Raw genomic sequence first — 24,141 nt, 5'->3', positions numbered from 1 at the left:
ATTTGCCATACTTGACTTTCTCTACATATTTTAACAGTCAGCCGAATTGATCATTTATTCGTAAAGTATTTATATAAGGAAAAATTCACAGGAATAATCCCAACTATTGAACATCTTCCATAATTAATCCCAACTATGGGTTATTCCTGTATAATCCAATTTATAACCTCATTAATCCAAAAATACTCCCCACTAACCAGGAACTTGTTTATCCGGTAAACTTCTCCTTCCCTCCAAAACTAGGAAGAGAGTTAATGAAGGTAGTTAATAGCGTGTCTTTTTCACAACCACCATGAAAGTTCTGCAAATCTTCTTCTTCTTCAACACAGCAAGGTGAATTTTGAATTTCGCAAATCTTCTTCTTCTGCAAAATCTACTGAAGGTTCTACCATTGTAGGTAAGTAAAGTGTTGAATTTTGAATTTCGCCATTAATGTCAATTTTTTTTCTTCATAAAGTTTTGAACTTTGATCAATTTCGTGCATGTAAACTCTCTGAATTTTGTTGTTTTTAATTGTTAAATTTGGTGTGTTGTTTAATTTATAGGTTTAGTTGATTCCTATGGATACAATTGTTTGTATAAGAATGTGGCATGGTGGTCAGTTTAAGAAGAATAAATACGGAAACCTAGATTTTGTGGGAGGGGATGCCAGGACTTTTCAGGTGGATGCAGATGAACTCTGTTGGTTTTATTTAGAGGAATTGGCTAACAAGTGTGGCAAATACTCTAGCATTTCTGAGATATATTATTTGACCCCCCATTGTAAGTCATTTGAGCAGGGTTTGAAAAGGGTGTACAATGACTCAGAGGTTAGGATAATGACAGAACTTGTGCTTAAAAATAGGTTTATTGATTGCTATGTAGTTCATGGGGTAGACACAGCAGAGGTAGTTCTTGAAATTGAAGGAGGAGAGACACAAAGCCAAACTAAGGTCTCAAATGTAAGTGAAGGAGGGAGTACTAGACCCAAAAAACTTACCCCTATTAGAGGAGGGAAGAAGGGGCATAAAAGTCCAGTGGTCCCAGAAACCCAAAAAGCTACCCCACTACCAGAACCAGTCAGCAACTCAGGGGGAACCCTTCACTTTACCCAAGCAGAATCTACAGCTACACAACAAAATGAACCTCATCTCACTCATGTTGACTCACCTACCCTAGATAACACCTTCACAGAAACTATATTAAATGCTAGTAATCAATCTGAAACTGAACAAAGACAACAACCAGAAGCTGAAGGTAGCCATCAGCCTCTTAGTGAACTAATCCAACAACCTGAAACTCAACAAAGCCAAATAAATCAGTACACTGAAAATCTTGAAGAAGGGTATGAGACTGATTATGATGAGCATCCAGATGATTCTGAATTTATCCCTGATGATGTGGACACATCTGATGTTGAGACAGAAGTAGAAGAGGAAGATTTTGAGGGATTAAGTGATGAAGGTGAGGAAGATATTGCTGGTGAAGGTGAGGAATATGTTGAGGGATTAGAGGTAGGATCTGATGGAGGGACTGATGATGAGGAATGGAGGGTGGCCAAGGATAGCCTCAGGAGTTGGAACAGTAGGATAGTTGGGATTGCAAGAGATCTGCAAAAGGAGGCTGCATCAGGTAAGCTTACTGGACAGCAGAAGCAGCAAAGGGTGAGCCAAGTGGAGTTGAAGAAACCAACAATGAATTCCTTAGTGAATATGAAGACACTGATGAAGAGGCAAATACGCCAGGTTCAAGTGATGAGGACAACATAAGTAGCAGAAAAAGGAGGGCTAGGGTTCAAGTTGTGGATGATAACACTGACTTCAACACTTTGCAGTGGAAGGTTGGCATTAGGTTTCAAAATAGAGATAAGTTCAGGGATGCCATTGTGAGGTTTGCAGTTGCACAAGGAAGAAACTTGTTTATTGCAGTGAGTGACAAAAAAAGAGGACAGAGGCTAGGAGCAAAGTGTGGCAAAGGTTGTCCTTTTAGGATCTATGCAAGTTGGGACAACAGTAAAGCATGCTTTGTAGTTAAGTCAGTGAAATCTGAGCATACTTGTAATAGAACCATGGAAGCAAATAGGCAATTGAAAGCTTCTTAGGTGGCAGAGCAGTTTCTTGAAGTGTTTAAGAGCAGACCCCATTGGCCTGCAAAGGATATAATTGAAACAGTAAGAAGGGCTTACAAGATTCTTGTGAAGAAGAATTGGGCCTACAAAGTGAAGTATTTAGCTCACAAAAAGCTTCATGGCAGCATGAAAGATCACTATAACAAACTGGGAAGGTACTTAGAAGCACTGAAACAAGCTTCACCTAACAGTTGCTTTAAGTTGGAAACTGATCCAACTAGGGGAGTTAATCCTCCTGTATTTCAAAGATTTTTTGTATGTTTTGAAGGTGTAAAAGATGGTTGGCTTGCTGGGTGTAGAAAGGTATTGTGTGTAGATGGTTGCTTCTTGAAAACCTTCTTAGGAGGCATGTTACTATCTGCAGTAGGTCGTGATGCTAATGACCAAATGTATCCTCTAGCCTGGGCAGTTTGTGAAGGGGAAAATAATGATAGTTGGCAATGGTTCATCACTGAGCTAAGAAAAGTGATTGGAAGCATTGATGGTGAAGGCATTACAATAATTTCTGATGAACATCAGGTAAGCACTTTGCCATTAATTTGTACTTATACATACATTTAACATATCCTAAACATGCTATGAATACTAAAACAAGCTCTTTGGTGGCAGGGAATACTCAATGCAGGCATAGTGTCCTACCTAAAGCAGAACATAGGCACTGTGCACGCCATATCTTTGCACTATGGCACAAGAATTACAAAGGTGAGGAGTTCAAGTTTATGTTTTGGAAAGCTGTTTGGGCCTACAATGAGGTAGATTACCAGGATGCACTGGAGGAGATGGGGAAAGTAAGTCCAAGTGCAGTTGAAGCTTTCAAAGGGTATGATCCAAGGTGCTTTTGTAGAGCATTTACAAATACAGTGACCAAGTGTGATGTTGTTGTGAGCAATATGGCAGAAACCTTTAATGGTTATATACTTGGTGCAAGGACAAAACACTTGATATTCATGCTTGAAGACATCAGGACATCACTAATGCAAAGACTAATAGCTAAGAGAGAAGAGTTGGAGAAGTACAAAGGGAGTATTTGCCCTAGAATTCAAGCAAAACTGGAAAAAGAGAAGGATTGGGCAGCTTCTTGTAATGTGATGCCTTCTAGCAAAATGGTATTTCAGGTGTCCCATAGGTTAGACACTCTGACAGTTGATCTAACAAGGAGAGTGTGTACATGTAGAAAATGGGAATTAACTGGAATTCCATGCTGCCATGCTGTGGCTTGCATCTTTTTTTTGCACCAAGAAGCTGAGAGTTATGTGCATGAATGGTACAAGAAGGAAACACACTTGCTTTCATATTCATCTGCCATTCCCCCATGTGTTGGGGAAAGGCACTGGCCAAGAGTTGAATTGCTAATTGATCCACCTCCAATTAAGGTTGGTCCAGGTAGACCAAGGAAGAACAGAAGAAAGGATCCACATGAAGATCCAAAGAAACCTGGAAAGTTAACCAAGCATGGGACTCAGATGACTTGTAGCTTGTGCCAATCAACACAACACAACAAAAGAAGGTGCCCTGAAAAAGGTAAAGAAGTCCAACCACAACCCAAAAAGGGCAGAGGCAGGCCAAGGAAAGTTGGGAATGGATCAATGGATGGCACTCAGGCTATGAGCTTTGACCACCACAATCTCTCAGCACAACCCACACTCACTGGCAAAGGAGGAAGAGTTTTGTACAGAGGAAGAGGCAGCAGGGGTGCTAGCACTAGTAGGGTGCATCCATAAGCAGAGTTGCTAGCAACAATATAGGAGGTGGCAGGGGAGCTAGCACAAGCAGAGGTGGGAGGGGCACATCTACTAGAGGCAGGAGAGGTGCATCAACCACCACAAGGAGAGGTGGGAGGGGTTCATCAAACACCAACAACAGGGTTAGTACTAAGCAAGCTTCACCTATTAACAGCAGCAAAGCCTTTTTTCATAGTTTCTAACCTTCTGTGTTATTGTTTTGCAGTTGGCAAATTTAATTGGAGTGACTACTAGCACTGCTGCATGTGATATGAACATCACCCACCCAAATTGATCAGTTCAGAAGAAGAATTTGAATAGTGTAATGTGTAGTTAGTTGCTTTTTTCAGCATAATTTAGTTCTAGTTATGAACTTGGATATTTGAAGCTGTTTGTTTTGAAGCAATGTAATGAAGGTTGTATTGGACCAAAATTATCATATCATATCATTATGCCATTGTTTCAGGCAATAACAGTTACATAGTAGCTCTAAAGTACTGTCTTCATGTGGTAATACATGAACTAATTGACATTAATTAAAATCCTTTCAAATACAGCACAAGAGCAAATAAAACCCAAGAAAAAACTAGTGCAGTCATTGCATGCTTTTCCCTCTTTGTAGTGTTTGAAACAACCATCTTCATCTCAGTTAGGGCATCCTCCAGTTGTTCTTTCTTCTTCTTCAGCCTCTGCACTTTTCCTTCTAAAACCTTCTTCTCATTCAGTAATTCGTCAATCAACATTTCTTTCTCTCTACTATGGTCTTCAACATCTCCAATTTGGTTTTCATCTACCCATAAGAAAAAGCCACAATCTGATTTCTGCAACATATATAAATCATAATCAAAAAAAAATCAAATCTTGCAAAAAAACAAACTTCGAATTAGAGTTGTACTTACAGGCCATAAAGCACATCCATAGAACTTTCTTCCATAATTCAGACCCCTTGTTTTCGCTGTCCTCAATTTGGGGGGAGTATTGTGATAACAAAGTGTTACCCTCTCAGCAGACCTCCAAGAAGATGATCCAGAAGAAGCAGATTTCATGGCAACTTTTTGGGGAGAGGAGATTTTTTACCGTTAAAATGCAAGCTTCTTGGTGAGAATTCCCATTTTCTACAAGAAGCTGAGAGTTAAATAGATTTGAGAAGAAGAAGTAAGTCATGTGAGGCTCACATGACTAGGTAACCGGTTAATATAGGTTGCAGTAGGTGATTGGAGTATTTTTGGATTAATGAGGTTATAAATTGGATTATACAGGAATAACCCATAGTTGGGATTAATTATGGAAGATGTTCAATAGTTGGGATTATTCCTGTGAATTTTTCCTTTATATAATTAATTGATACTTTTTGACTTGCCGAAACTAAACTTTTAGTTACCCCGATTTATCCAATTCAAAGTACTCATAGGAGATAGCAATGGATTATCAAAACAATTGGCGTAGCTAAGTTTTGTGTTTTTGCCTTTAACTGTATATGCCTTAAATCTGAGAAGCTTGCAAGATAGGAAAAGATTTAAAAATATAAAATTATGCAGAATTATATTCATATACCGTGCCGAGATAAGATTAGCCAACGAAAACATACAATCATGAAAGATAAAACTTTAATGGTGCAAGTGATTATGCTAATTTAAGAATGATACATGGAATAAAATGGCGCCATGCTTTGTGTGAGCTGTCACAATAGATATACATGTTAGTGTTGTAAGTATCAGGGCCTCATAGAGTTCTTTGTCGGAACTGCTTAGAAGAGCATCAAGAAGCTTTTGTTGGCCTGTTTTGGAAGATTATTTGTCATTGACCTTGCTCAAAGAATTGAACTTCTATGGCTTGCTTTACTACTCATGCCTCCATCAAGGATCTTTGCTTATGTTTACCAAACTTCACTTTGTTTTTGTAAAAAAGGCTCATCGTATCGTATCCACTTCAATGCAGAGAGGTGCAAGAGCCCACAAATCCATCTTTTTGAATGCGCGATCATTTATTCATATTTATGAAAGAAAAACTTCAGATGAAAACTTTCTTTCTAAAAAACTAATGCATACTCTCTTCGACCCAACCTAAACTTTATCAATTTGGACATGGAGATCAGGATAGTTGTTAAAAGTAGAAGAACCAATTGGTTGTGGTTAGTTAGAGAACCAAGTATTCAGATGGATAGAGAAAGAGGTTGATAGGATGGAGAGGAAAAAGAGGAAATACGTGAATAATAAACTTTACCCTAATAAGAGATAAAGTTTACGTTAAAATAAGGTAAAAACAGAATATGAAGTCTATTTTGGGACGGAGGAAGTAGAATCTTTGAGCAAACCATTGCCCTTATTTTCTGTTTTTTTCCATATTGGTAAAGGTCTCTCTTGTACACCATGTTTTAGATTGTGTGCATTGATGTATCATTATGGTTAATGGTACAAGGATGCACCGTCAGAATAGTTTAACAACCTGAATTAGCAAATTGTGTGCCCATATTTGTTCCAGGCACCAAAATATGTCGTGTTCTATGTAGGACCTACGAAGTTCAGACTTGACTACTGGTGTTAGAGTTGGGTATGTGTCGAGGTGTCAGGCTCAGCCAACTTATAGAGTTCTGCTTATAATATTCTTTTATCTAAAATGAACACATCTATGCTAGAGTTTGGAGTATGCAGTACTCAAGGAGAAACGAAATAAAATGACATGAAACCTTTTGTATAAAGTCTTCATTTCTTACCAATCTGCTTTTTCTTGGTGAACTAGCAAAACTTGTTGATTTCCCTCTCTCGACTATTAAGATTCTTATGTTTGTGTGATCTTCAGGCCGGTTATACAATGTCGGGTTGTTAATTGCTGGGAAAAACAAAGGGGTCTGCTCATTGAAGCTTTTCATGTTTTTCTTGGTAACTTCCTCTTTACTTTCTTGCCTTTCACTACTTTACATTGACAAGTACGTATAATCATTGATGATGATTTGTCCATAACCTAAATGTTACATAAATGTTCGTGAAGATTTTCGCTGCAACTACAACATTATCTCTAATTCATAACATGTCTCCTCCCAAAAGATCATCTTGAGCCTCCATGTTTTACTAATAGATTTTCTCTATAGAATCTTTCTGATTCTCAGAATTTTTAGTTCCCTTCAACTAGGTTTAAGGATCTCACCAAGAGCTCCAAAACCTTGTCATTTTGTATACTACACTACTCAGAAGTGAAATGATATGTTTGTACCATTAATGTTTTGATTTGTTATTTGTGAAAGTGACAATAATAATTATATCACCTAAGGCAAAGTTAAAAAAGAAACACATTATTCACAGTTCTCCCTCAAAGATTTATAATGTACTTCTACTGTCCTATACAGCAAGCTTTTTAAGCTCAAAAGCAACTGATACTATATCATCTATTCTTGATTTTCTTCCGTTCTTAAAAGAGTTCTGTTTTTGCACTTCTTGGATCGACAAATCTGGGGCACCTGTTTCTATCCTTCTGATGGTTTATGAAGCAGCTAGGTGCAATGCTGGTGGGCCACGATGTTCAACAGAGAGCAATGATTCAGGGAGCTTGATGTGGAACATCTTTATGATAGCAACTTGGCCTCCTTGACATGTCTTGGGAATGGGGTAGGACGCGTCTTTGTTGAGGTAATTAATAGATTTTTTAAACTTTTTAAAGAAGTAATAGACTGTGTCAACATAAACATTGAATGCAGCATAAGAAAGAGGTGTTAATCCTTCTTCATCTTTAGACTTGATTAGCTCACCTTGATACTTGAGTATTGTTTGTACCATTTCTGTGATTTGACAAACAAACAGTCAACAAATTTAAAAGCTTTGAATAACTGTTCTACCATATTAACTCTGAATATGAAATAAAACTTTATTGTTATTATTAGCATTATAAGATAGGTAATATTGGATTGAATCCCAGTGATGATAATATTTAGTTATCCTAAACAAAAAGTTTTGTGCCTTATAATAGGCTACTAAACAAACAGTAGAAGAGAGGCAGGGGAAATAATGATAGATAGACCAAAGTTTTGTGCCTTTAGTTCTTTAAAAATAGAGGCATATAAAGTGGTAAGGAATAATAGAAGCAAATAAAGTGGTAGGGGAAATTAGAGGCAAATAAAGTGGCAAAGAGAGTGATCATATAGAGGGAGGGAATCCTTGGAAAACCTCACAGAGGGAGGGAATCACTAGATTCACTACCTTCTACAACGATTCTAATTGTGCACCCACTGAATGAGGTTTTCAAGGAAGGTATCCAATATGGAGGAGTCAGTCTCTACTATGCACGATATCGGAGAATGTGTATATAGAGATGCTTTTGGAAAGAATAATTTCCTAGTTTGTCACGCTGTCACTTCATTTACCTCAAGTGTCGCGTGTCGACACTCTATTTGAGTTTGAGCAAGTAACTAACGAGAATTTGTTCTTTGGTTTAATTTGTAAAATATAATGATTTACCTTGTGAGATAGTTGTTCTTTTTCTAAGTTTTGTTATTATACCAAGTGACTGTAGATTTGAAAGTAATGAGCCGAGTAATAGAAGGGTTATGTAGATTTTCAGAGTTAGAAATTTATTGATAGCGCATTCAACTCAATGTCATGATAGGATCCACTACTCCCTTTTATATTTCCATGTTTTTTTCTTTTAAAACGTTGTGATTGATTTTGAACCCAGTGACTTATTATTTACAGGTGAGCTTGATGTTAATATGTGAAGAGTTTCAGAATTTTCACGTGTTGGTTGAAATATCTGTGATTTCTTTTCCCTTGGATGCTATAACCTTAGTCCCTTTGTATAAGCATACTCCTTCAAATAGAGAGACTGATACAGCAATAGGTACCTGCAATCGTCAAAATTAACTCTCTTTTCATTTATATGGTACTACTATATAGTATTAAGTTCTCATGTCGGAAGTTTAGCTCAAAGTTTTCTAACAAAGTACATGTATAATTCAGCATAAGTATTATCATTACGTCCATTTATTATTGTGTATAGCAAATGAGTAAGTACACAGCAGGGAATACATACACATACCTTGAGAAGTTGAATAACAAGGAAGCCCAGCCAAACAAATGAAAGCAATGATAGTTCTTTCCAGTATATGTTGGATAACATAGGAACCTAATAATCTTCAGTTTCAAGCAGCAGTTTCAAGCTCCAATGGGCCTCCTTGAATTGTCTTCAGTTTCATCCATGCCTGTGCAAGTATCCTCTCCTAGTGGAGCTGCTCCTATTGTTGATTTATTGGATGGTTTATCTTCCACTCAACCAACTTTAGGTGTGATATTTTTCTGTACTCTATGTGTTTGCAGTCACAACCAACCTGTATGTATTACACTGATTGTTGCTTTTGAATCTCAGAGATCAATGGTCCACAATTCCCATCCATAGCCGCATTTGAGAGCAGCTCCCTGAAAATGATGTTCGACTTTTCAAAGTCTGCTGGAAGTCTGCAAGTGACATCAATCAAGGCTACATTTACTAACTTATCCACTAACATCTACACTGATTTCCTATTCCAGGCAGCAGTTCCCAAGGTAACAATAAATAAAACAGTGAACTCTGTGATTTTGCTTCTTGCTTACGCTCTGACTTGCAAGTCTACATATTCTAACGTGCTTTTATTTAATCTTAGGTCTTGATTTTGTTGGTCTTTAAGATAGTTTTGCAGATGTCATTCAAGATGTGCTTTTATAGAAGGCCTTTTGCCTCTATGATTTAGGACATATTGTCTAAAGTTCTGTCTTCAGATATTCTTGTCCACGAAATATTTGAAATTTGCCCCTCATGCCTGAAAATTTGTTCATAAAATACGCCATAAAGGCTTCATGGCAAAGTGATCTGATACATATTGATGTTTTGATTCTCAGTTTCTCCAGCTGCACCTTGATCCAACTAGCAGCACTAGTCTTCCTGCCAATGCTAATGGCTCCATCACTCAGACTATGCGAGTTACTAACAGCCAACATGGGAAGGTTGTTTACTTTGGTCTTCGCCTCTTTCAGCTCCAACGATATTTTAATATGTTCATATGGATATATTAGTTTACCTTAATGTTAATTGTTATTTATTTGTACTATATCTTGTATTTATGAACAAAAATATTAGAAATAGAACTTTTATCTACATCTAAATGATTGTCCATTAATTTAGGATAAAAAAAGGCAAAAAAATTTTTTTTTTTTTTAAATTTTTAGGGGCTCAAATGCTTCGGTTTTATCTTAAAAATCGGAGCATTTGTAACACAAATGCTCCGGTTTTTAAGATTAAACTGGAGCATTATTTGTGTTACAAATGCTCTGGTTACAACCAGAGCATTTGCAAAAGTCTCAAATGCTCGGGTGACATCTGCTACGCGTCAAATACGGAGCATTTGTGGCCTAAAAAACCGGAGCATTTGAGGTTTTTTCTACTAGTATATGTTGGAATTTGGCTGCTATTAGCAAATTAGCCTGGCATATTGCTAATGATGACAAAGAGAACTTATGGGTCGAGTGGGTTAATAGTGTGTACATAAAAGAGACAAGCTGGAGTAAGTATGTTGCTCCAACACATGCTAGCTGGATATGAAAGTTGATCTGTAAAAATCAAAAAATACAATCAATGAAAAATTGCAACACATATAGTGGCTTGAAGATAGTAAATTCAGTATCAAAGAGCAATATCAGAAGCTGCAAGACGAAATTAGAACCCAGGCACCTTGGGTTCAGCCTATGTGGAACAGATACTTTACTCCAAAGCACAGGTTCATATTATGGTTGGCTGTTCAAAATAGGTTGAAAACCAAAAGCATGCTTGTGCAGCTTGGGTTGAGCACTGATGACAGCTTCCCTTTATGTATGTAGAGGCCTGAACATATTCAGCATTTGTTTTTTGAGTGTGAATTCAGCAAAAGTTGTATGAAGGAGATTATGTTGTGGCTTGGCATCAGGTGGGGTGGCAAAAACCTGATCCAAACTTGTAGATGGTTGAGAAGTAGGCATGCAAGCAATCAGTTTAAAAGGCAAATTGGGTTAGCTGCAAGTGCTGCTATTGTTTACAAGATTTGGTTGAACAAAAATCAGGCTGTATGGAATCAGATTGTGAATACTATTTGTCACACTGTTAAAGAAATTAAATATATAGTGAAAAATAGAATTGTACAAAATTTGAAAACAAAGGTGAAAGAGAATGATAGGAGATGGATTGAAAATTTGTAATTACTGGGGCCTGTCCAGTGCTAGGTTTGGGGCTTGCTAATTTGTAAGCTGCCTCTAGGTGTTGTCTGCTTGGTTTTATGTTATTACTTAATTACAAAAAAAAAACTAATAATATTGATATTAGCATAGACATTTAAGTATTATGGGTTGGTATGTCCAATTTGTGTTAGTAAGTTCAAAACTAACCCAACCTGTTTAATAAACAAGTCGTGTTGGGTCAACCCGCTTACTGAAATGGGTTATAAACCTTAATCCAAACCCACTAACTTCGTGTAAGGGTTGAGATGGAGTAATGAGTCGTAGCACTTTTTACCACCTTTACAACTTTACTTATATGTATTTGTTAGATTTATTATATTGTAGATGTCAGTTTGACTTTTACTAAAAACAAAAGAATTTTTTCATGTTACTTGCTCCATCCGTCCCAAATTACTTATTATGTTAGCTTTTGGTGAGAATATTATAAAAGAAGATAGAAAAAAGTGAATGAGTGGGTATAGGATCAAACGTTTTTTTAAAAATGTACACACAATTAAATTGCCAAAAAATGTATACCAAGTAATCTGGAACATTTGTGAAAAAAATACACTATACCACGTAGTACTTAGTCACTTGGTAAGACTCTTACATTAAATCTTTGAGGTACTATGTTCAAATTTTGCCCAATGTAGTATTTTGGAGTAAGAATTCCCTCATATCCTACTCTCAAGCACATGATCCACAAATATAAGATTAATAAACTATAAGGGGGCGTTTCGTTGAGGGGCTTCAAGAAAGGGTAAGGGAAACAAGGCTCTTGATTTCCTTTATTGATGTTTGTTGGGTCCTTTTAATCATTCTCTTTACCCCTTCCGTTCCCCCAAAGTCCTCTACATCCATTCCCCACATCCCCCTAGGGTTTCACTTACCCTTTCCCTCATGCTACTCTACGGTCATCTTGACTCATTATTAATTACCACTCAAGCCACCACAACCACCACTCATGCCACTGAACCACCACTACAGCCACCCCGCGACACATTGAACCCGCCCACCACCCAACCACCCCGCGACATATCGAACCACCACGAAACCAACACCCACCACCACCCAACCACCGCATGAAAAAACCCAACCCCCACGAAACTAACACCCACTGCCATCCAACCACCACAAAAAACACCCACCACCATCCATCCACCACACGAAATCAACTACCCACCACAAAACCAACACTTACCACCACCCAACCCACCCCACGACATACCAAACCACCACGAAACCAACCCTCACCACCATGTAACCACCTCGCTGAACATTCAGCCATCACAAAATCAATATCTACCACCACCTAGGCTCCCCACGAAACCACCAAAAACCCGAAACCAAAATCAAACCACCACCCCACCACCATCACAGCCACAAAACCACATACCAAGAAAACCCAAAAACGAACAAAAAACAAAGTAAAAAAATTTACCTTTTCTTTGATTATGGTTTTATATGGTTAAATTCGACCATGAAAACTTCAGATCTGAAGTTTTTATGGTCGAATTTGACCTTTAAAACCTAAGATTTGAGTTTTTATGGTGGTGGAAAAACGAGACGGCAAAAGGGCACCGGCGGCGGCAACAAAGGAGAGGCGTTGATGGCAGCAAAGAGGGGGTAGCGCGCCGGCGAGATGCCGGCAGCGGTGAGGTGGTAGCGGCGACGAGGTGGTGGCAGTGGTTATTGGGAGAGAGTGTGTATGTATGTTAATAGTGAGAGGAGAGATATATTGATACTAACCAAACAACTCTTTTAATTAAAGGGTTTACCTTTCCATTCTCCTTGTTTCTCTTTCCTAAACCCTTTCCCTTTCCCCTTCATAAACCAAACACTCCCTAAGAGTCGAGCCGTTGACAAGGTCCATCATCTCCTGACCATTTGAAAAAGAAATTTACAGTTTGTAACAAGTTTAGTTAGTTTCCTTCCCATCAGTTTTAAAAAGTTCGAATCGCATGCCTGATAAATTGGTAATTGTATATGGGGTAATAATAACTGATAACTAAGATTCGGGTTTAAAACTCGACTGCTTACAATCGAAAAAGAGAGACACAGTAATTTGAGATACAGTTTCAAATCAAGTAAAACATTGATCACATGCATAGAAACTCAATTTCTTCCATCTTTTTCCAAGCAACAGTAGAAAGGACGTTATATATTCATTTCAATGTTCACAGATTACCACATAAGAATATGCTGCTATATTGCCTATAAAGTATATACCCAAGTGTAGCACTAGCACAACAAATGAATTAACGTTGAGATTAAATCTAGGGCTTTTACATCACGAAGTCACCTCCAAGTTCAGTGATGACCTCATTCACTTTATCCACCATATCTGAAATAGAAACATTGAACAGCAGTCTTAGCACAAACTAATGAATAGCGAAACAAGTCACTGTTCTTCATTGGCAGTGGATTTAAGTCTTGAATATGGAATCATACTGGCAGATAAATCTTCACATGGAAATCGTCAAGATTTATCTGCCAGTATGATTCCATATTCAAGACTTATCTGCTGCCATGTAGTTATGATACATCCTTTAACTGATAACTAAGAGAGGAATTTAGTGCTGAATAACACCATATAGTTTTGATACATTTTTCAACTATCTTGAGCAAAATTTGTCTCGATAAGTCGATAACCATGTTTTGTCTAGCATATGGGCAATCACTCACATAGTATGATAGAAAACCTAAGAAACTATGCTCTAGGAGTCAAAGCAACTATCTAACTGTTATCTACTTTTGGAAAATATTATGATCATCAGTTAGACAAACTGCTTAAACATGTTATGTGCCTACGTATTAAAAGTGTTAGTTTATGTCACTGGGCCAGGATAATCGTTGCATGAAAATTCACAAATCGAGCATTGCTCTTGCAGAATGCTTTATCAAATGGCATGACTTACAGTAGAAAATCAGATGAAAAGTGATATGGAATCACCAAAAGCAAATCAAAAGAGCTACTTACCAAGGAAAGATGCATCTTGCATATATTTCTGCAAGGACATGTAAGTAAAGGAAAAAAAAATACCAGAAGGAAGTGTTAGGACTCATAGTCAGATACTGGAAGCAGTACCAAGTGTTCAATTTTGCTTCAACATGATAAGAGGCTCCATATTAGTATCAAGATAGAAAGAAAAGACAAGAACACGTACCGAAATTTGAGCTTTCAGATCAAATGACCGAGGTTCAGCTGCAAGAGCAAGAGCTTGTTTACCTGCGACCGTGGGAAAGACATTAATGCACTGTTAAAGGAGCATGAAGTTTCAGTTTCATGACAAAAGGAATACCCTGTTCGAGCTCAGCAGAGCAACTGGACACAAGCGATGTGAAACGAGGAGGAAATGCTTCAATATTGCTTTGAGAATCAGCAACTGTATCTTGGGTCAGTGAGTCCAGCTGATCTTTGTTATCCCAGTTCTTTGGTGTGGGAGAATCATATATGGGGTTCCTCACGCTTGATGTGTCAGGTCTACAAATGGATTTGGTTGCAGTCAAGATCTCCTTGGTGCTTAAGAATCATTCAAATATGTAGGTAAAGGATAACTTTACCTATATGGAGGAATACAGTCAGACTGAGAAGATATTGCAGAAATGACATCAAGAGCCACATGTCCACTAGGGATCTTATTTGAAAGCATATCCTGCAAATAAAATATGACAAATTTTGTCTTCAATGATGAAAGCATTTCATCAATACAGTTTCATCATATTGAAAAAACTTGGTTTCAGATTGCACCTCCAATGAGGTAATAAAGTCTTGTACTTCTGAGACTCCTGAAAATCGCATGGCAAACTTCTGCTTCTGCAGATAACCAAAAAAATTCAGAAGTTTTAGACAGAAAAGCATTGCAAAAATAAGCAAGGTTTTTTGATGGCAACAAATCTAGGTCGATCATGACTTCAGTTCCTGATGTTTACTAGTACTTCATGATTGAAGTTTTATCACATTAACAGAAACTGAAATGATAATACCTTTTTAATGTGTAATCTCAAGAACTATAGTAGAGAAATGGAAAAGATTTCTTCTAAACTGCTAACTGATACTTCTTGATCAAGGGAGGAAACCCAATTAATCAATTGCTTTGGCAAAACAATATCCAGATCCTTTTTGCAGTTTGAACTAAAGGGACTTGCTTTCACATATTCCTGATTCCAATAATTATCACTCACATTGAAGAGCAACTTAATCCAAAAAGGATAGCCATCTGAGCATCAGAATACACAATGAAACAGCATACCTCATCTAAATTATCAGTGTAGCTCGCTAGAACAACAAGGCTACCTCGAGTAGGAAACCCGGAGAGACACGACACCTGAGGCCAGACAAAGTGCAGCTTGGAGATGAAGTGCTCTTCCTGCAAAAAAGAAAAATAAAGTAATGAAAAAGAAACCTGTGTCAAGCAACATTCAAGTTAGCCAGTTTAGCAACTTGCAAAGTAAAAACTAATAATCAATCAACTACTAGCTTGAGTAACTTTTGGTACTTGACTTTGCTAATACTCAAATTTGCTAAGTAAATATCATACTGAAGTACACAACCTATAAGCACATCCAGTAGAACCTCACATTAAATGTGAAAATTAATTGATCGAACAAGTTTTGTTATGAGCTTCAATTGCTCATCATTAGCTCATCAATAGTGACATTTATCCAAAAATTTGGTCAATTACCATAATTTCAACGCAAAGATGAGAAGAAAGTGAGCAAAAAATGAATTAAACTCATCATTACTATAACACCAAAATTTCAGTTAAGAACCCTTCTCCTCAGTAATCAATCAAAATATCAAGCCACAGAAGATCAGGTTAAATTGATTAGGTGAATCTGAAGAAACTTCAGAACCAAAGAAAAACTCAGCTCATATATCAACCACAATAACAGTAACTTTGAACTTCAATTATCTCATAAACCAAGTAATATCTACTATCTAAAGCTCAAAATGGACATATTACATAATCTGAATCGACATACCACAAAAGAAGGTAAAGTATGCTCGAGATGCAAACAAAATGATTATTGGGAGTCACCTCACTAAAATATGACCATTGGTGAATGTCGTTCTTCAATTACACCGAGATTTAAAAATTCTAAGTTTGAGGCCAAGTTCAACAAAAGAATCATGATCAATAATCAGTAATCACACAGAAGAACATCCAATACATTCAACAGAAAAAGCAACATGCTAGCAACAAAACTTAGCTCAATTATTAACCAGAAAACGTCAAAACACAACTAACTCAATCACAGAAAAGAACATCCAATACGCCAAACAGAAATCACTCAGCAACTGCGGAGCAACATGTAGCAACAAAAATTAGCTCAATTTTTAATAAGAAAACACAACTAACTTCTTCTTGCATAAGAAAATGAAGACAAACTTGACGCAAATGTCTCGCAACAGCAAAGCAAAACTCCAGCAACCAAATTCAATTATCTCGCTTCAACAACATTCATCAAGTTCAGCAACCAACCGAAATCCATCATCGATCGCAAAATCACAAAGATCTTCCGTATTAAACCTAAATAGTGATTCTCTTAAGAAAATCAAGACAAAATTGAACAGAAATCTGTGTCTCAAACGCAGAAATTTTCAGAATCACTTAGTAATCAACTGAAATCCATCGACATTCGCATAATTAAAAAATCATAGTAGCTACAAATTCTCGAAACATTCATCATTCTAGAGAGAGAAAGCGTACAATAATAGTTCCTTGTAAGGAGACAGTGAGGATGGAATCAGCAGCAGAGTCGCCATCAGCGGAAGGATGAAGAGAGACGGTGGAAGGTCCGGATGAAGATATCCAAAACGGCCTGAATTGACTTCGCTTGAGAGGAGAGAGAAAAGAAGGAGGAGAAGGAGAAGTAGTAACGGTGGTTTTAGAAAGGTAAGAAGAAGGATAGGTAAAGCAACGAGCATATTGAACCTTCCATTGCCATTGATTTTGCTCTAATCTTGTCGTCGCCATTATCGATTTCTCAGTTTCTCTCTCTACCATTTGTAGTTCCAGAGCTCCCGCCATTTTCTTTGTTTGATCGTCAATTTTTTGAATTCCAATGGGTATGAGGTTATTATGTATGCTGTATTGGTGTCTGACTGTTATGGGGATTGGGGCCTCGGGGATTCTCAAACTAATATTTTCAATCTAGTTAGCTATAAATTAAACGGTTATTTCACCAAATACCCCCGACAAATCGCGAAATTCACAATATACCCCCAATGTTTCAACAATTCACCATATACCCCTAACTTTTCATTTTTGTGCACCAAATATCCTTTTTTTAACTGCCGTTAACTCACAGTTAACTTTATTTACCACTAGCTTTATATGCACGCTATGCGTGCGAAGTAGTTTATGTAGTTAAATTATTCCATACTTGCATCTAACTCTTTCTATATAAGTTTTTTGGGTTTTATGTATATGCATGTGAAATCATAATCGGATGTATATTAGTTGCATAATTACATCTAGTATTATCTTAAGGAAAAATTATTTACAAAATTCACCTACAAAAAAAATCTCTGTAATGTAACAATATAATAAGAAAGATAGTAAATGAAATATCTAGTGTTTCAATTATGAAATTTGCCTTCATAAAACTTGGTTAACCACATGCATTCCTCAGCCCAATCGACCTGCAGCACATAGCTAACTGTATAAGAATGTTCCGGATTGAAGTCTTGTATTGGTGGAGGTATGATCCAACAGAAGGTTTTGTATCCAAGTTTTGAGACCAATATTTCCATGACTCGTTTGCGTCCATTTGGCTGCAGTAACACAAACAATTGTGCAATTATTTTCAAGGGTGAGATATGGGATTCGAAATTATGCAATGTATCCAAATGCAATGTGAGCTAGTTTGTAATAGACCGAGAACCTGTTGAAGTATTAATTTTATGTCCGTAGCCGGGCATCCCAAAATGAGTTGTGCAAGATCATGAAGCATTGTGATTTTTAAAGTACCACTTCTATCACATATCTCTATTCGAACTAACAATCTGTTAATAATATAAGATAAAAGTTTATCAGGTTAAATAAATAATGGTTGTTTGATGATCGTGATCATATGAGATCGAAAATTATACCTTGGAATGGTTACAACATCTGTAATATTGCAAGACTCACATGTGGGAACTCCATGGAAAGAGTTAACTTTTTTGAGACAACGATGACATGCTTCATATATGATATTGTCAACATGCTCAAGGTGACACGTATTGGCAATAACTCGACAATATTGTACCTGTAAGACAATTGTAATATATTTATTCATGTATAGGTTTATTTTAGTTTTAAAAAATAAGGAGAAAGGGTCTAATTACTTACTTTTCTCATAGCATGGAAGCTAGCTAATCGAACCCGATGAGCATTTGAAATATCAATGGATGATTGTAAGGAGAAAGGAGTTGAGCGAAAACAGGCAACCCTTTTCTTCGCTAATTTATCAGATTCATACCTATAAATTTAGAAGATAAAATTAGTCAATAAAACAATTAATTTAGGATACACATTAATAAAAAAAAGTAGTATAGGATCAAATTATATTGTGCATACCATGTAGATAATGAAGTAGTTAAGTCATCTACTTTGTTAACATAAATCCTGGAGTAAAATCCTGTTGTAAGATATGTCCGGCCTATGTTTAAGATTGAGATAAAAATATTATCACATATTAATATGACACTTATAAATATGAAAAATGAAATGCAAATGATGACAATTCATATATAGTTTAATAGTGTACCACGAAAGCTCTTTACATGTAGACCACATGCAAATAGAATTGGACAAAAATCAGCTTCGGTGTTAAGATGTCCATCATCAAGTATGTGCACAAATTCATTCCAAATGGTGAACTTTATAATCGTCAAACTGCGAGTAAGAAATTCGATATTTAGGAACATTTTGTGTTAAATTAATATAGAGATAATATGCAAATCTCTATTATTTAATTATAATAGACTTACGTTTTATCCATTATGGCCAAATCTCTTTTAACCGAGTTTTGTCCAACTGACTCAATTGGTGAAACATATAGAACTAATCCCGTTGCATCTTAACACAATCAAAATAGTATAATTAATGTTAGTTTCCTTTAACGTGAATAGAGGGGTAGTAAAAGTAAACATAGTATTAATTTAATATAGGTAGAAGGGTAGTAAAAGTACCGAACACCATATCAGTACGATTGGCATGAACATGGAATCGGTTAAAAGCAACTAAGTTGTAGAAGAATGTGGGAATTGCAAGGTCATCATGCTCTTCGCGTATCACAACTGTTGTTGATGTTATTGTCATTTGTTTCCAGTTTGGGACGATTTTATTATTCGCATCGGCGTGTACTACTTGTACCCCACGTAGTACATAAATAAATCCCTCGTGAAACATTCCTAAGAAGTTTTCAACATGGGGAGAAAATATAGTGCATTGTACGCACTCACCCTATCATTCAAAATAAAATAAAAGTTGCTAAGAGTGTCTTGTACCATTGTGAAATAAATTTACACTACATTAATCTAAATTTTATTTTACCTCGACATCAACGAAAAGCATTTTCCATATCTGCTTAGTTGTTCCGCGGTGATTGTAATTGAATACATCGTAGTTACGAACCAATCGAGCCTTGACATTATACCGTCGTACCCCGCAAGGATATAAATGCATAAAGGGTGGATAATGGATCTCCATCCTAAAGAGATATATTAGACATAAAAATATAGTTACATGTAATTTTAAAATGAATAACATGATATGTACATCTACATCAAATTACAATATGTTAGGTATCAAAATAAGATCATAATCGTAATGATGCAATTCAATCAGTTATACGATCACGATATGAGCATGAGATTATTATGAAGTAACTCATAATAGTAAAATACATAAATTAGGTAGAACCATGACTATATTTCATTCAGTTACATTGTGCTATTATTACAAAGTGGTATTTCAAGCTTGTACACAAAAGGTCGGCTACGACTATTCAGAAGGCAATAAAACTTCTTTATATATAATATTCTTTGTAAATACCCCTTGATGTCCTTGTACATTTCCTTTTTTTACCACAATCTTTGTTGTGTTCTCTGAGGTTCCGCGTGATAATGCCACATAGAGTTGCCTGTGGCTGAATACATGATCTGGTAGGTAGATGCCAACATTGGGTATAGTTTGCCCCTGAGACTTGTTTATTGTCAAGGCAAAACTAACCTTCACTGGAAATTGCTTTCTAACCAGCTCAAATGGCAATTTTATATCTTCAGCACTCTTTAATGGAATTCTGGGCAGGAAAACTCTACTTCCCCTAGAATGCCCTGTTAAAATCTCAGCATCTATAAAATGATCCTTTAGTCCACGACAAAGCAATCGTGTTCCATTGCAAAGCCCATTCTTAGGATCGATGTTTCTCAACAGCATTAAGGGTACACCAGGTTTCAAAGTGAGAGCATGCGGAGGCAATCCCGAAGCTGAAATTGAATTTAGAAACTCTTGCTGATACAAATTTCTCCTATCCTCGGGAACAGAATCAATCGAATAGTATGTTTTTCCTTCTCCAAGAAATTTCTCAACAACCTTATCATTAATCTTGTCAGCATCTTCGTTGAGGGGTGTGATGATGGCCCTTTCAACCATATACTTTCCTTCTCCCACATGTTGACTTAGATTTGGAAAAACCTGGTCAATCAACATTTCGATTGAGACATCATCAGTTGATGATGGTATTACCATATGGTTCGGCAGTTTTATCATGTGATCTGACACGGTTGGTTCATCCCCGTTGCCAATTGAGAGCAATCGAGTAGCAAATGCGCTATCATTTCTTGATCTCATATTTTCTCTCAAATGCAAAATACTGACGTGTCTCCAAATAGGGGACTTAACAAATGACGCATCGATCATTTGAGCTCTTGTTCCGTTTCGAACCACTGGTAACACTTGTCTAAAATCACCACCAAACACAATAATTTTTCCTCCAAATGGTAAGTCGTTTTCCATTAAGTCTTTCAGTGAACGATCAACGGCTTCAAAATGATATATATGTGTCATTGGAGCCTCATCCCATATAATTATGGAAGAGTGCTTTAGTAAAGTGGCAGTTTTAGAACGCTTGGTGAATGAGCAAGTTGAGTTGTTATCAGGTTGCAGTGGAAGCTGAAAAGTTGAGTGTGATGTTCTTCCCTGATGCAACAACGTCGCTGCAATTCCAGATGTTGCCGTCGGAACAGCAATTTCACCTCTTCCTTTTACGGTTGCTAAGAGTGCTCTGTATAAGAATGTCTTGCCTGTACCTCCTGGACCATCAACGAAAAAAGCTCCACCAGTTTTTGAAATCACAGCATCCATAATTGTGTTGTACGCAAGTTGTTGATCGCTATTAAGAGTGTCAACACACGTTAAGTCTTCTTCCGGTACTGGCACAGAAAAGTACTCCTCCATGATTGCTGGAAGATCATCGATGTCCTCAGTACTTTCAGGTAAACTTGGCAACTCTGTGAAGTCAGAAATTCTTTTTCTTAGCGGTCGTAATAAACGATCTAAATCCTGCAAAAGCTTGTGAGTGAGAACACCATTGTTAGTTGTTGTGCTTGAAGATGGATAATCCTCAACCATGTATGTGAAGAACTCATCCCATAGGGCACGTAATCCAGTGGGTTGGCAGTATACCAAGATGGTTGCGAATAATCTTCGTAATGATGATGGCATTCTTACAAAAGACGCTTCTAAAAGACACTGACGGATGCTTTCATCACTCTCAATTAGACCAAGGGATTCCGCAGCAGCTCTGAATGTCGGTTGTGTGACACCATTGACCGTTCTCAGATGTTCAAATGATTGGGGACCTCGCACGTGGTTGAGCAATAATCTCATGTAAAATCTCTCTCCTTCAAGTGGAGAAGCTACATACAATCGACCAATAACTCGCTGATTACTTCTCCTAATCTGCCACTCACACCTAGACTTAATCCACCTGTAATGCTCTGGAAATTCTCTATAAAGAAATCTTCTTGCACCTGGATCAATTTCATTTATCTTAAAGAACTGAGTCAGCATCGTTCTGGAGTTTCTTGGGTCTTCTAATACGTCTGAAATTAGGCAGTTCTCTTCGAATCTCACTTGATGCATGTTTGGCAAATGCACTTGCAAACGATCAACAGATGGATACATTCGAGTTAATGGGAATTTGTAGATTTTCCAAAAAGCTTCGGGTGCACAAATCCATCTCGCATCCACGTATTGTGCAATCTCATCACCATTCTTAACTTCCATGGATACTCTATCTGAACCCTTATGTATATATTTATAGAGATATTTGACACACTTAATGCTGCTGCATATCTCTAAATTGACGTGACAGTCGTACTTCAAGAGCAAAAATGGATTGTAGGGAACTACCCATCGGTTGTCTACTTTTATCCGAGAATTTTGACGCAATGGTACAGGTGGACGATCTTCTCGGCGACGATATAGAGGATATGAGTCATTTCCCTGCATTGTTGCATTAGTAAATGACTTTGGGAATCCTTTTTTACATCCCCCTTGTTTCATGCATGGGGAATCCCTGTTGTGAACACCACATGGACCGTGAATCATGTGTTTAAGAACTTTTTTGTACAACTCTGGTTCTCGTTGTTCATCTGGAATTTCTGCTCTGACAATTATATCGTAGTCATCCGGAGTGGTTAGCTTGTCAGTTTGTTCGAGGATCAACAACATATGTACATGCGGAAGACCCCTCTTTTGGAATTCAACTACATATACATAAGCAACCACCTTTCCAAGGATTCCCCTTTCTAGAACATCTTTTTTTAACTCTTCAAATTTAGCATGAAACACCCTTGTAAGTAGATCTGGCCGATCATTTGGAACTTGTCCAGGCAATAGTTCTGCTTGTATTTCCGACCAAGATGGATTGCATGTCATTGTCAGAATTATGTCCGGCTTGCCAAACTTCTGTACCAAGGCCATGGCATCTTGGTACCTCTGGTGCATATCTCGTGGGCTTCCTACGAATGAAGATGGTAGTATCGTCCTTCGACCAACCTTCTCTGTAGATGTAAATTAATGGAAAAAAATTAATGTTAATTGAAGGGTTTTGTTTCTAAGAAGAGTATTGGTATAGGTAAATCAAAATAAACCTGTGTTATGCTCTCCAGCATTTAGAGAATCCTCTAAGCCCTTGTACAAATCAGCACGTACCTTGTCTTGATTGAGTGCAATCCATCTCAGCTTGGATGCTTGCATTTTGACACAGTTATCAACAACATATTGCTGGAGTAGACGACCACCTCTTAATAGTAGAGAATCAAGATGTTGTCGCATCTAAGGAACAATTTTTTTTGTTGTTGTTAGAATGATATGAGTATGAAGCTGTAGGAAAAAAGGACATACACATATAGAATTTCAAAACAATTTTCACCTGAAACATATATGCATAGAATTCTCGGCATGTCAGCTTCCTGCCAGTAGTAGTACAACTGTTTAAATCCCAACCATAAGAGCCATAAGGAAATAATAGAGGATATTGTAGTGGGTCGTAATAACCGGCCGTATCTTTGATATACATCAGTTGCCCATTGATAGACTCTATCATAATATCTCTCTCTTTTAGGTTAGCCATGTCATCCCCTCCAACGACGACGGCTGCCACTTGGGATGCTGAAGGCATTGAGTATTGACGATTATTAGCAGGTTGCTCTTTGATGACAAACTTGCATTCGTGTATGTCCGTACGTTGTGCAAGATGGCGAAGATTATGAACAAAAGGATTATGGGCATTTAGAATATTCTTAATCCTGTCAATGATGTCGATCCTTAATGAAGAATTTTCAGCTGCACGATTTTCATTTTCATGATCACACAACAAGAATGTCAGCCTTTAGCGTCCGCAAAAATCAGACGCTAAAAACACGGAATCGGACGCTAAACATATTAGCGTCCGCCGACGGACGCTAAACGGCTGATGCAAAACCCTTGGTCGCTAATGTTCCAAATAGCGTCCGCAAAGCGGACGCTAAAAATTTAGCGTCCGATGTTTTGCATTTAGCGACCGCTTCCTTGGAAGTCGCTACTTAGCAACCGCCCACCGCAGA

General features: G+C 37.3%; 7 protein-coding genes across 9 annotated transcripts; 3 read left to right on the top strand and 4 right to left on the bottom strand.

Annotated features, from left to right (window-relative positions):
- The first annotated feature begins 82 nt into the window (after window positions 1–82).
- LOC109134136 (uncharacterized) lies at window positions 83–3,602 on the top strand. Of its 2 annotated transcripts, none has more exons than XR_008969703.1 (2): window positions 83–2,626; window positions 2,717–3,602. XR_008969703.1 is itself a non-coding variant. In XM_057395362.1 (2 exons), the coding sequence occupies exon 2, from the start codon at window positions 561–563 to the stop codon at window positions 1,746–1,748; it is 1,188 nt and encodes a 395-aa protein (XP_057251345.1). In that variant the 5' UTR covers window positions 83–397; window positions 546–560; the 3' UTR covers window positions 1,749–3,602. The 2 variants fall into 2 exon arrangements, 1 of the variants encoding a protein (XP_057251345.1); XM_057395362.1 differs by having other exon boundaries at window positions 83–397; window positions 546–3,602.
- On the top strand, window positions 2,625–4,182 carry LOC125491532 (uncharacterized). Its single transcript, XM_057395363.1, has 2 exons — window positions 2,625–3,971; window positions 4,055–4,182. The coding sequence occupies exon 1, from the start codon at window positions 2,686–2,688 to the stop codon at window positions 3,826–3,828; it is 1,143 nt and encodes a 380-aa protein (XP_057251346.1). The 5' UTR covers window positions 2,625–2,685; the 3' UTR covers window positions 3,829–3,971; window positions 4,055–4,182.
- A 69-nt stretch (window positions 4,183–4,251) lies between these two features.
- On the bottom strand, window positions 4,252–5,161 carry LOC104889323 (uncharacterized). The gene is made up of 2 exons (XM_010674520.3): window positions 4,728–5,161; window positions 4,252–4,649 (listed from the first exon to the last, which is right to left on the bottom strand). The coding sequence occupies exons 1-2, from the start codon at window positions 4,872–4,874 to the stop codon at window positions 4,365–4,367; spliced, it is 432 nt and encodes a 143-aa protein (XP_010672822.1). The 5' UTR covers window positions 4,875–5,161; the 3' UTR covers window positions 4,252–4,364.
- A 4,075-nt stretch (window positions 5,162–9,236) lies between these two features.
- Window positions 9,237–9,953, top strand: LOC130591929 (AP-1 complex subunit gamma-1-like). Its single transcript, XM_057395923.1, has 2 exons — window positions 9,237–9,356; window positions 9,690–9,953. The coding sequence occupies exons 1-2, from the start codon at window positions 9,237–9,239 to the stop codon at window positions 9,861–9,863; spliced, it is 294 nt and encodes a 97-aa protein (XP_057251906.1). The 3' UTR covers window positions 9,864–9,953.
- A 3,267-nt stretch (window positions 9,954–13,220) lies between these two features.
- Window positions 13,221–17,146, bottom strand: LOC104897273 (protein POOR HOMOLOGOUS SYNAPSIS 1). 2 transcript variants are annotated; one of them, XM_010684119.4, is made up of 8 exons: window positions 16,751–17,146; window positions 15,290–15,406; window positions 14,788–14,853; window positions 14,601–14,692; window positions 14,339–14,520; window positions 14,204–14,265; window positions 14,017–14,044; window positions 13,221–13,380 (listed from the first exon to the last, which is right to left on the bottom strand). In XM_010684119.4, the coding sequence occupies exons 1-8, from the start codon at window positions 17,069–17,071 to the stop codon at window positions 13,322–13,324; spliced, it is 927 nt and encodes a 308-aa protein (XP_010682421.2). In that variant the 5' UTR covers window positions 17,072–17,146; the 3' UTR covers window positions 13,221–13,321. The 2 variants fall into 2 exon arrangements, with proteins under 2 accessions (XP_010682421.2, XP_048503342.1); XM_048647385.2 differs by lacking the exon at window positions 14,017–14,044.
- A 324-nt stretch (window positions 17,147–17,470) lies between these two features.
- LOC125498398 (replication protein A 70 kDa DNA-binding subunit B-like) lies at window positions 17,471–19,731 on the bottom strand. The gene is made up of 9 exons (XM_048646564.2): window positions 19,583–19,731; window positions 19,219–19,492; window positions 19,018–19,105; window positions 18,795–18,922; window positions 18,605–18,686; window positions 18,377–18,506; window positions 18,136–18,293; window positions 17,928–18,048; window positions 17,471–17,817 (listed from the first exon to the last, which is right to left on the bottom strand). Exons 1-9 carry the CDS (start codon window positions 19,712–19,714, stop codon window positions 17,623–17,625), a joined length of 1,308 nt encoding a protein of 435 aa, XP_048502521.1. The 5' UTR covers window positions 19,715–19,731; the 3' UTR covers window positions 17,471–17,622.
- A 301-nt stretch (window positions 19,732–20,032) lies between these two features.
- Window positions 20,033–23,901, bottom strand: LOC104896527 (uncharacterized). The gene is made up of 3 exons (XM_048646726.2): window positions 23,469–23,901; window positions 23,188–23,371; window positions 20,033–23,097 (listed from the first exon to the last, which is right to left on the bottom strand). The coding sequence occupies exons 1-3, from the start codon at window positions 23,715–23,717 to the stop codon at window positions 20,033–20,035; spliced, it is 3,498 nt and encodes a 1,165-aa protein (XP_048502683.2). The 5' UTR covers window positions 23,718–23,901.
- Window positions 23,902–24,141: the final 240 nt, after the last annotated feature.

The sequence above is a fragment of the Beta vulgaris genome, chromosome 6 (assembly GCF_026745355.1).
Source record: "Beta vulgaris subsp. vulgaris cultivar EL10 chromosome 6, EL10.2, whole genome shotgun sequence".
Taxonomy (NCBI): domain Eukaryota; kingdom Viridiplantae; phylum Streptophyta; class Magnoliopsida; order Caryophyllales; family Amaranthaceae; genus Beta; species Beta vulgaris.
This window is presented reverse-complemented; position numbering and strand designations above follow the sequence as displayed.

What these genes read in the sequence shown, in the direction of transcription:
- LOC109134136 (XM_057395362.1), top strand. Translation starts at nt 561, where the DNA reads ATGGATACAATTGTTTGTATAAGAATGTGGCATGGTGGTCAGTTTAAG.
- LOC104889323 (XM_010674520.3), bottom strand. Translation starts at nt 4,874, where the DNA reads ATGAAATCTGCTTCTTCTGGATCATCTTCTTGGAGGTCTGCTGAGAGG. An exon ending in ATGGATGTGCTTTATGGCCT is followed by an intron (nt 4,650 to 4,727) that starts GTAAGTACAACT and finishes TATATGTTGCAG; the next exon opens with AAATCAGATTGTGGCTTTTT.
- LOC130591929 (XM_057395923.1), top strand. Translation starts at nt 9,237, where the DNA reads ATGATGTTCGACTTTTCAAAGTCTGCTGGAAGTCTGCAAGTGACATCA. An exon ending in TCCAGGCAGCAGTTCCCAAG is followed by an intron (nt 9,357 to 9,689) that starts GTAACAATAAAT and finishes TTTGATTCTCAG; the next exon opens with TTTCTCCAGCTGCACCTTGA.
- LOC125498398 (XM_048646564.2), bottom strand. Translation starts at nt 19,714, where the DNA reads ATGCATTTATATCCTTGCGGGGTACGACGGTATAATGTCAAGGCTCGA. An exon ending in TTGGCCATAATGGATAAAAC is followed by an intron (nt 18,923 to 19,017) that starts GTAAGTCTATTA and finishes TCTTACTCGCAG; the next exon opens with TTTGACGATTATAAAGTTCA. An exon ending in GCTTCCATGCTATGAGAAAA is followed by an intron (nt 18,294 to 18,376) that starts GTAAGTAATTAG and finishes ATTGTCTTACAG; the next exon opens with GTACAATATTGTCGAGTTAT.
- LOC125491532 (XM_057395363.1), top strand. Translation starts at nt 2,686, where the DNA reads ATGAATACTAAAACAAGCTCTTTGGTGGCAGGGAATACTCAATGCAGG.
- LOC104896527 (XM_048646726.2), bottom strand. Translation starts at nt 23,717, where the DNA reads ATGCCTTCAGCATCCCAAGTGGCAGCCGTCGTCGTTGGAGGGGATGAC. An exon ending in TCTATGCATATATGTTTCAG is followed by an intron (nt 23,372 to 23,468) that starts GTGAAAATTGTT and finishes ATTGTTCCTTAG; the next exon opens with ATGCGACAACATCTTGATTC. An exon ending in TGCTGGAGAGCATAACACAG is followed by an intron (nt 23,098 to 23,187) that starts GTTTATTTTGAT and finishes TTACATCTACAG; the next exon opens with AGAAGGTTGGTCGAAGGACG.
- LOC104897273 (XM_010684119.4), bottom strand. Translation starts at nt 17,071, where the DNA reads ATGGCGGGAGCTCTGGAACTACAAATGGTAGAGAGAGAAACTGAGAAA. An exon ending in ATCTGAAAGCTCAAATTTCG is followed by an intron (nt 14,045 to 14,203) that starts GTACGTGTTCTT and finishes ATGTCCTTGCAG; the next exon opens with AAATATATGCAAGATGCATC. An exon ending in GCAAGATGCATCTTTCCTTG is followed by an intron (nt 13,381 to 14,016) that starts GTAAGTAGCTCT and finishes TTTCTATTTCAG; the next exon opens with ATATGGTGGATAAAGTGAAT.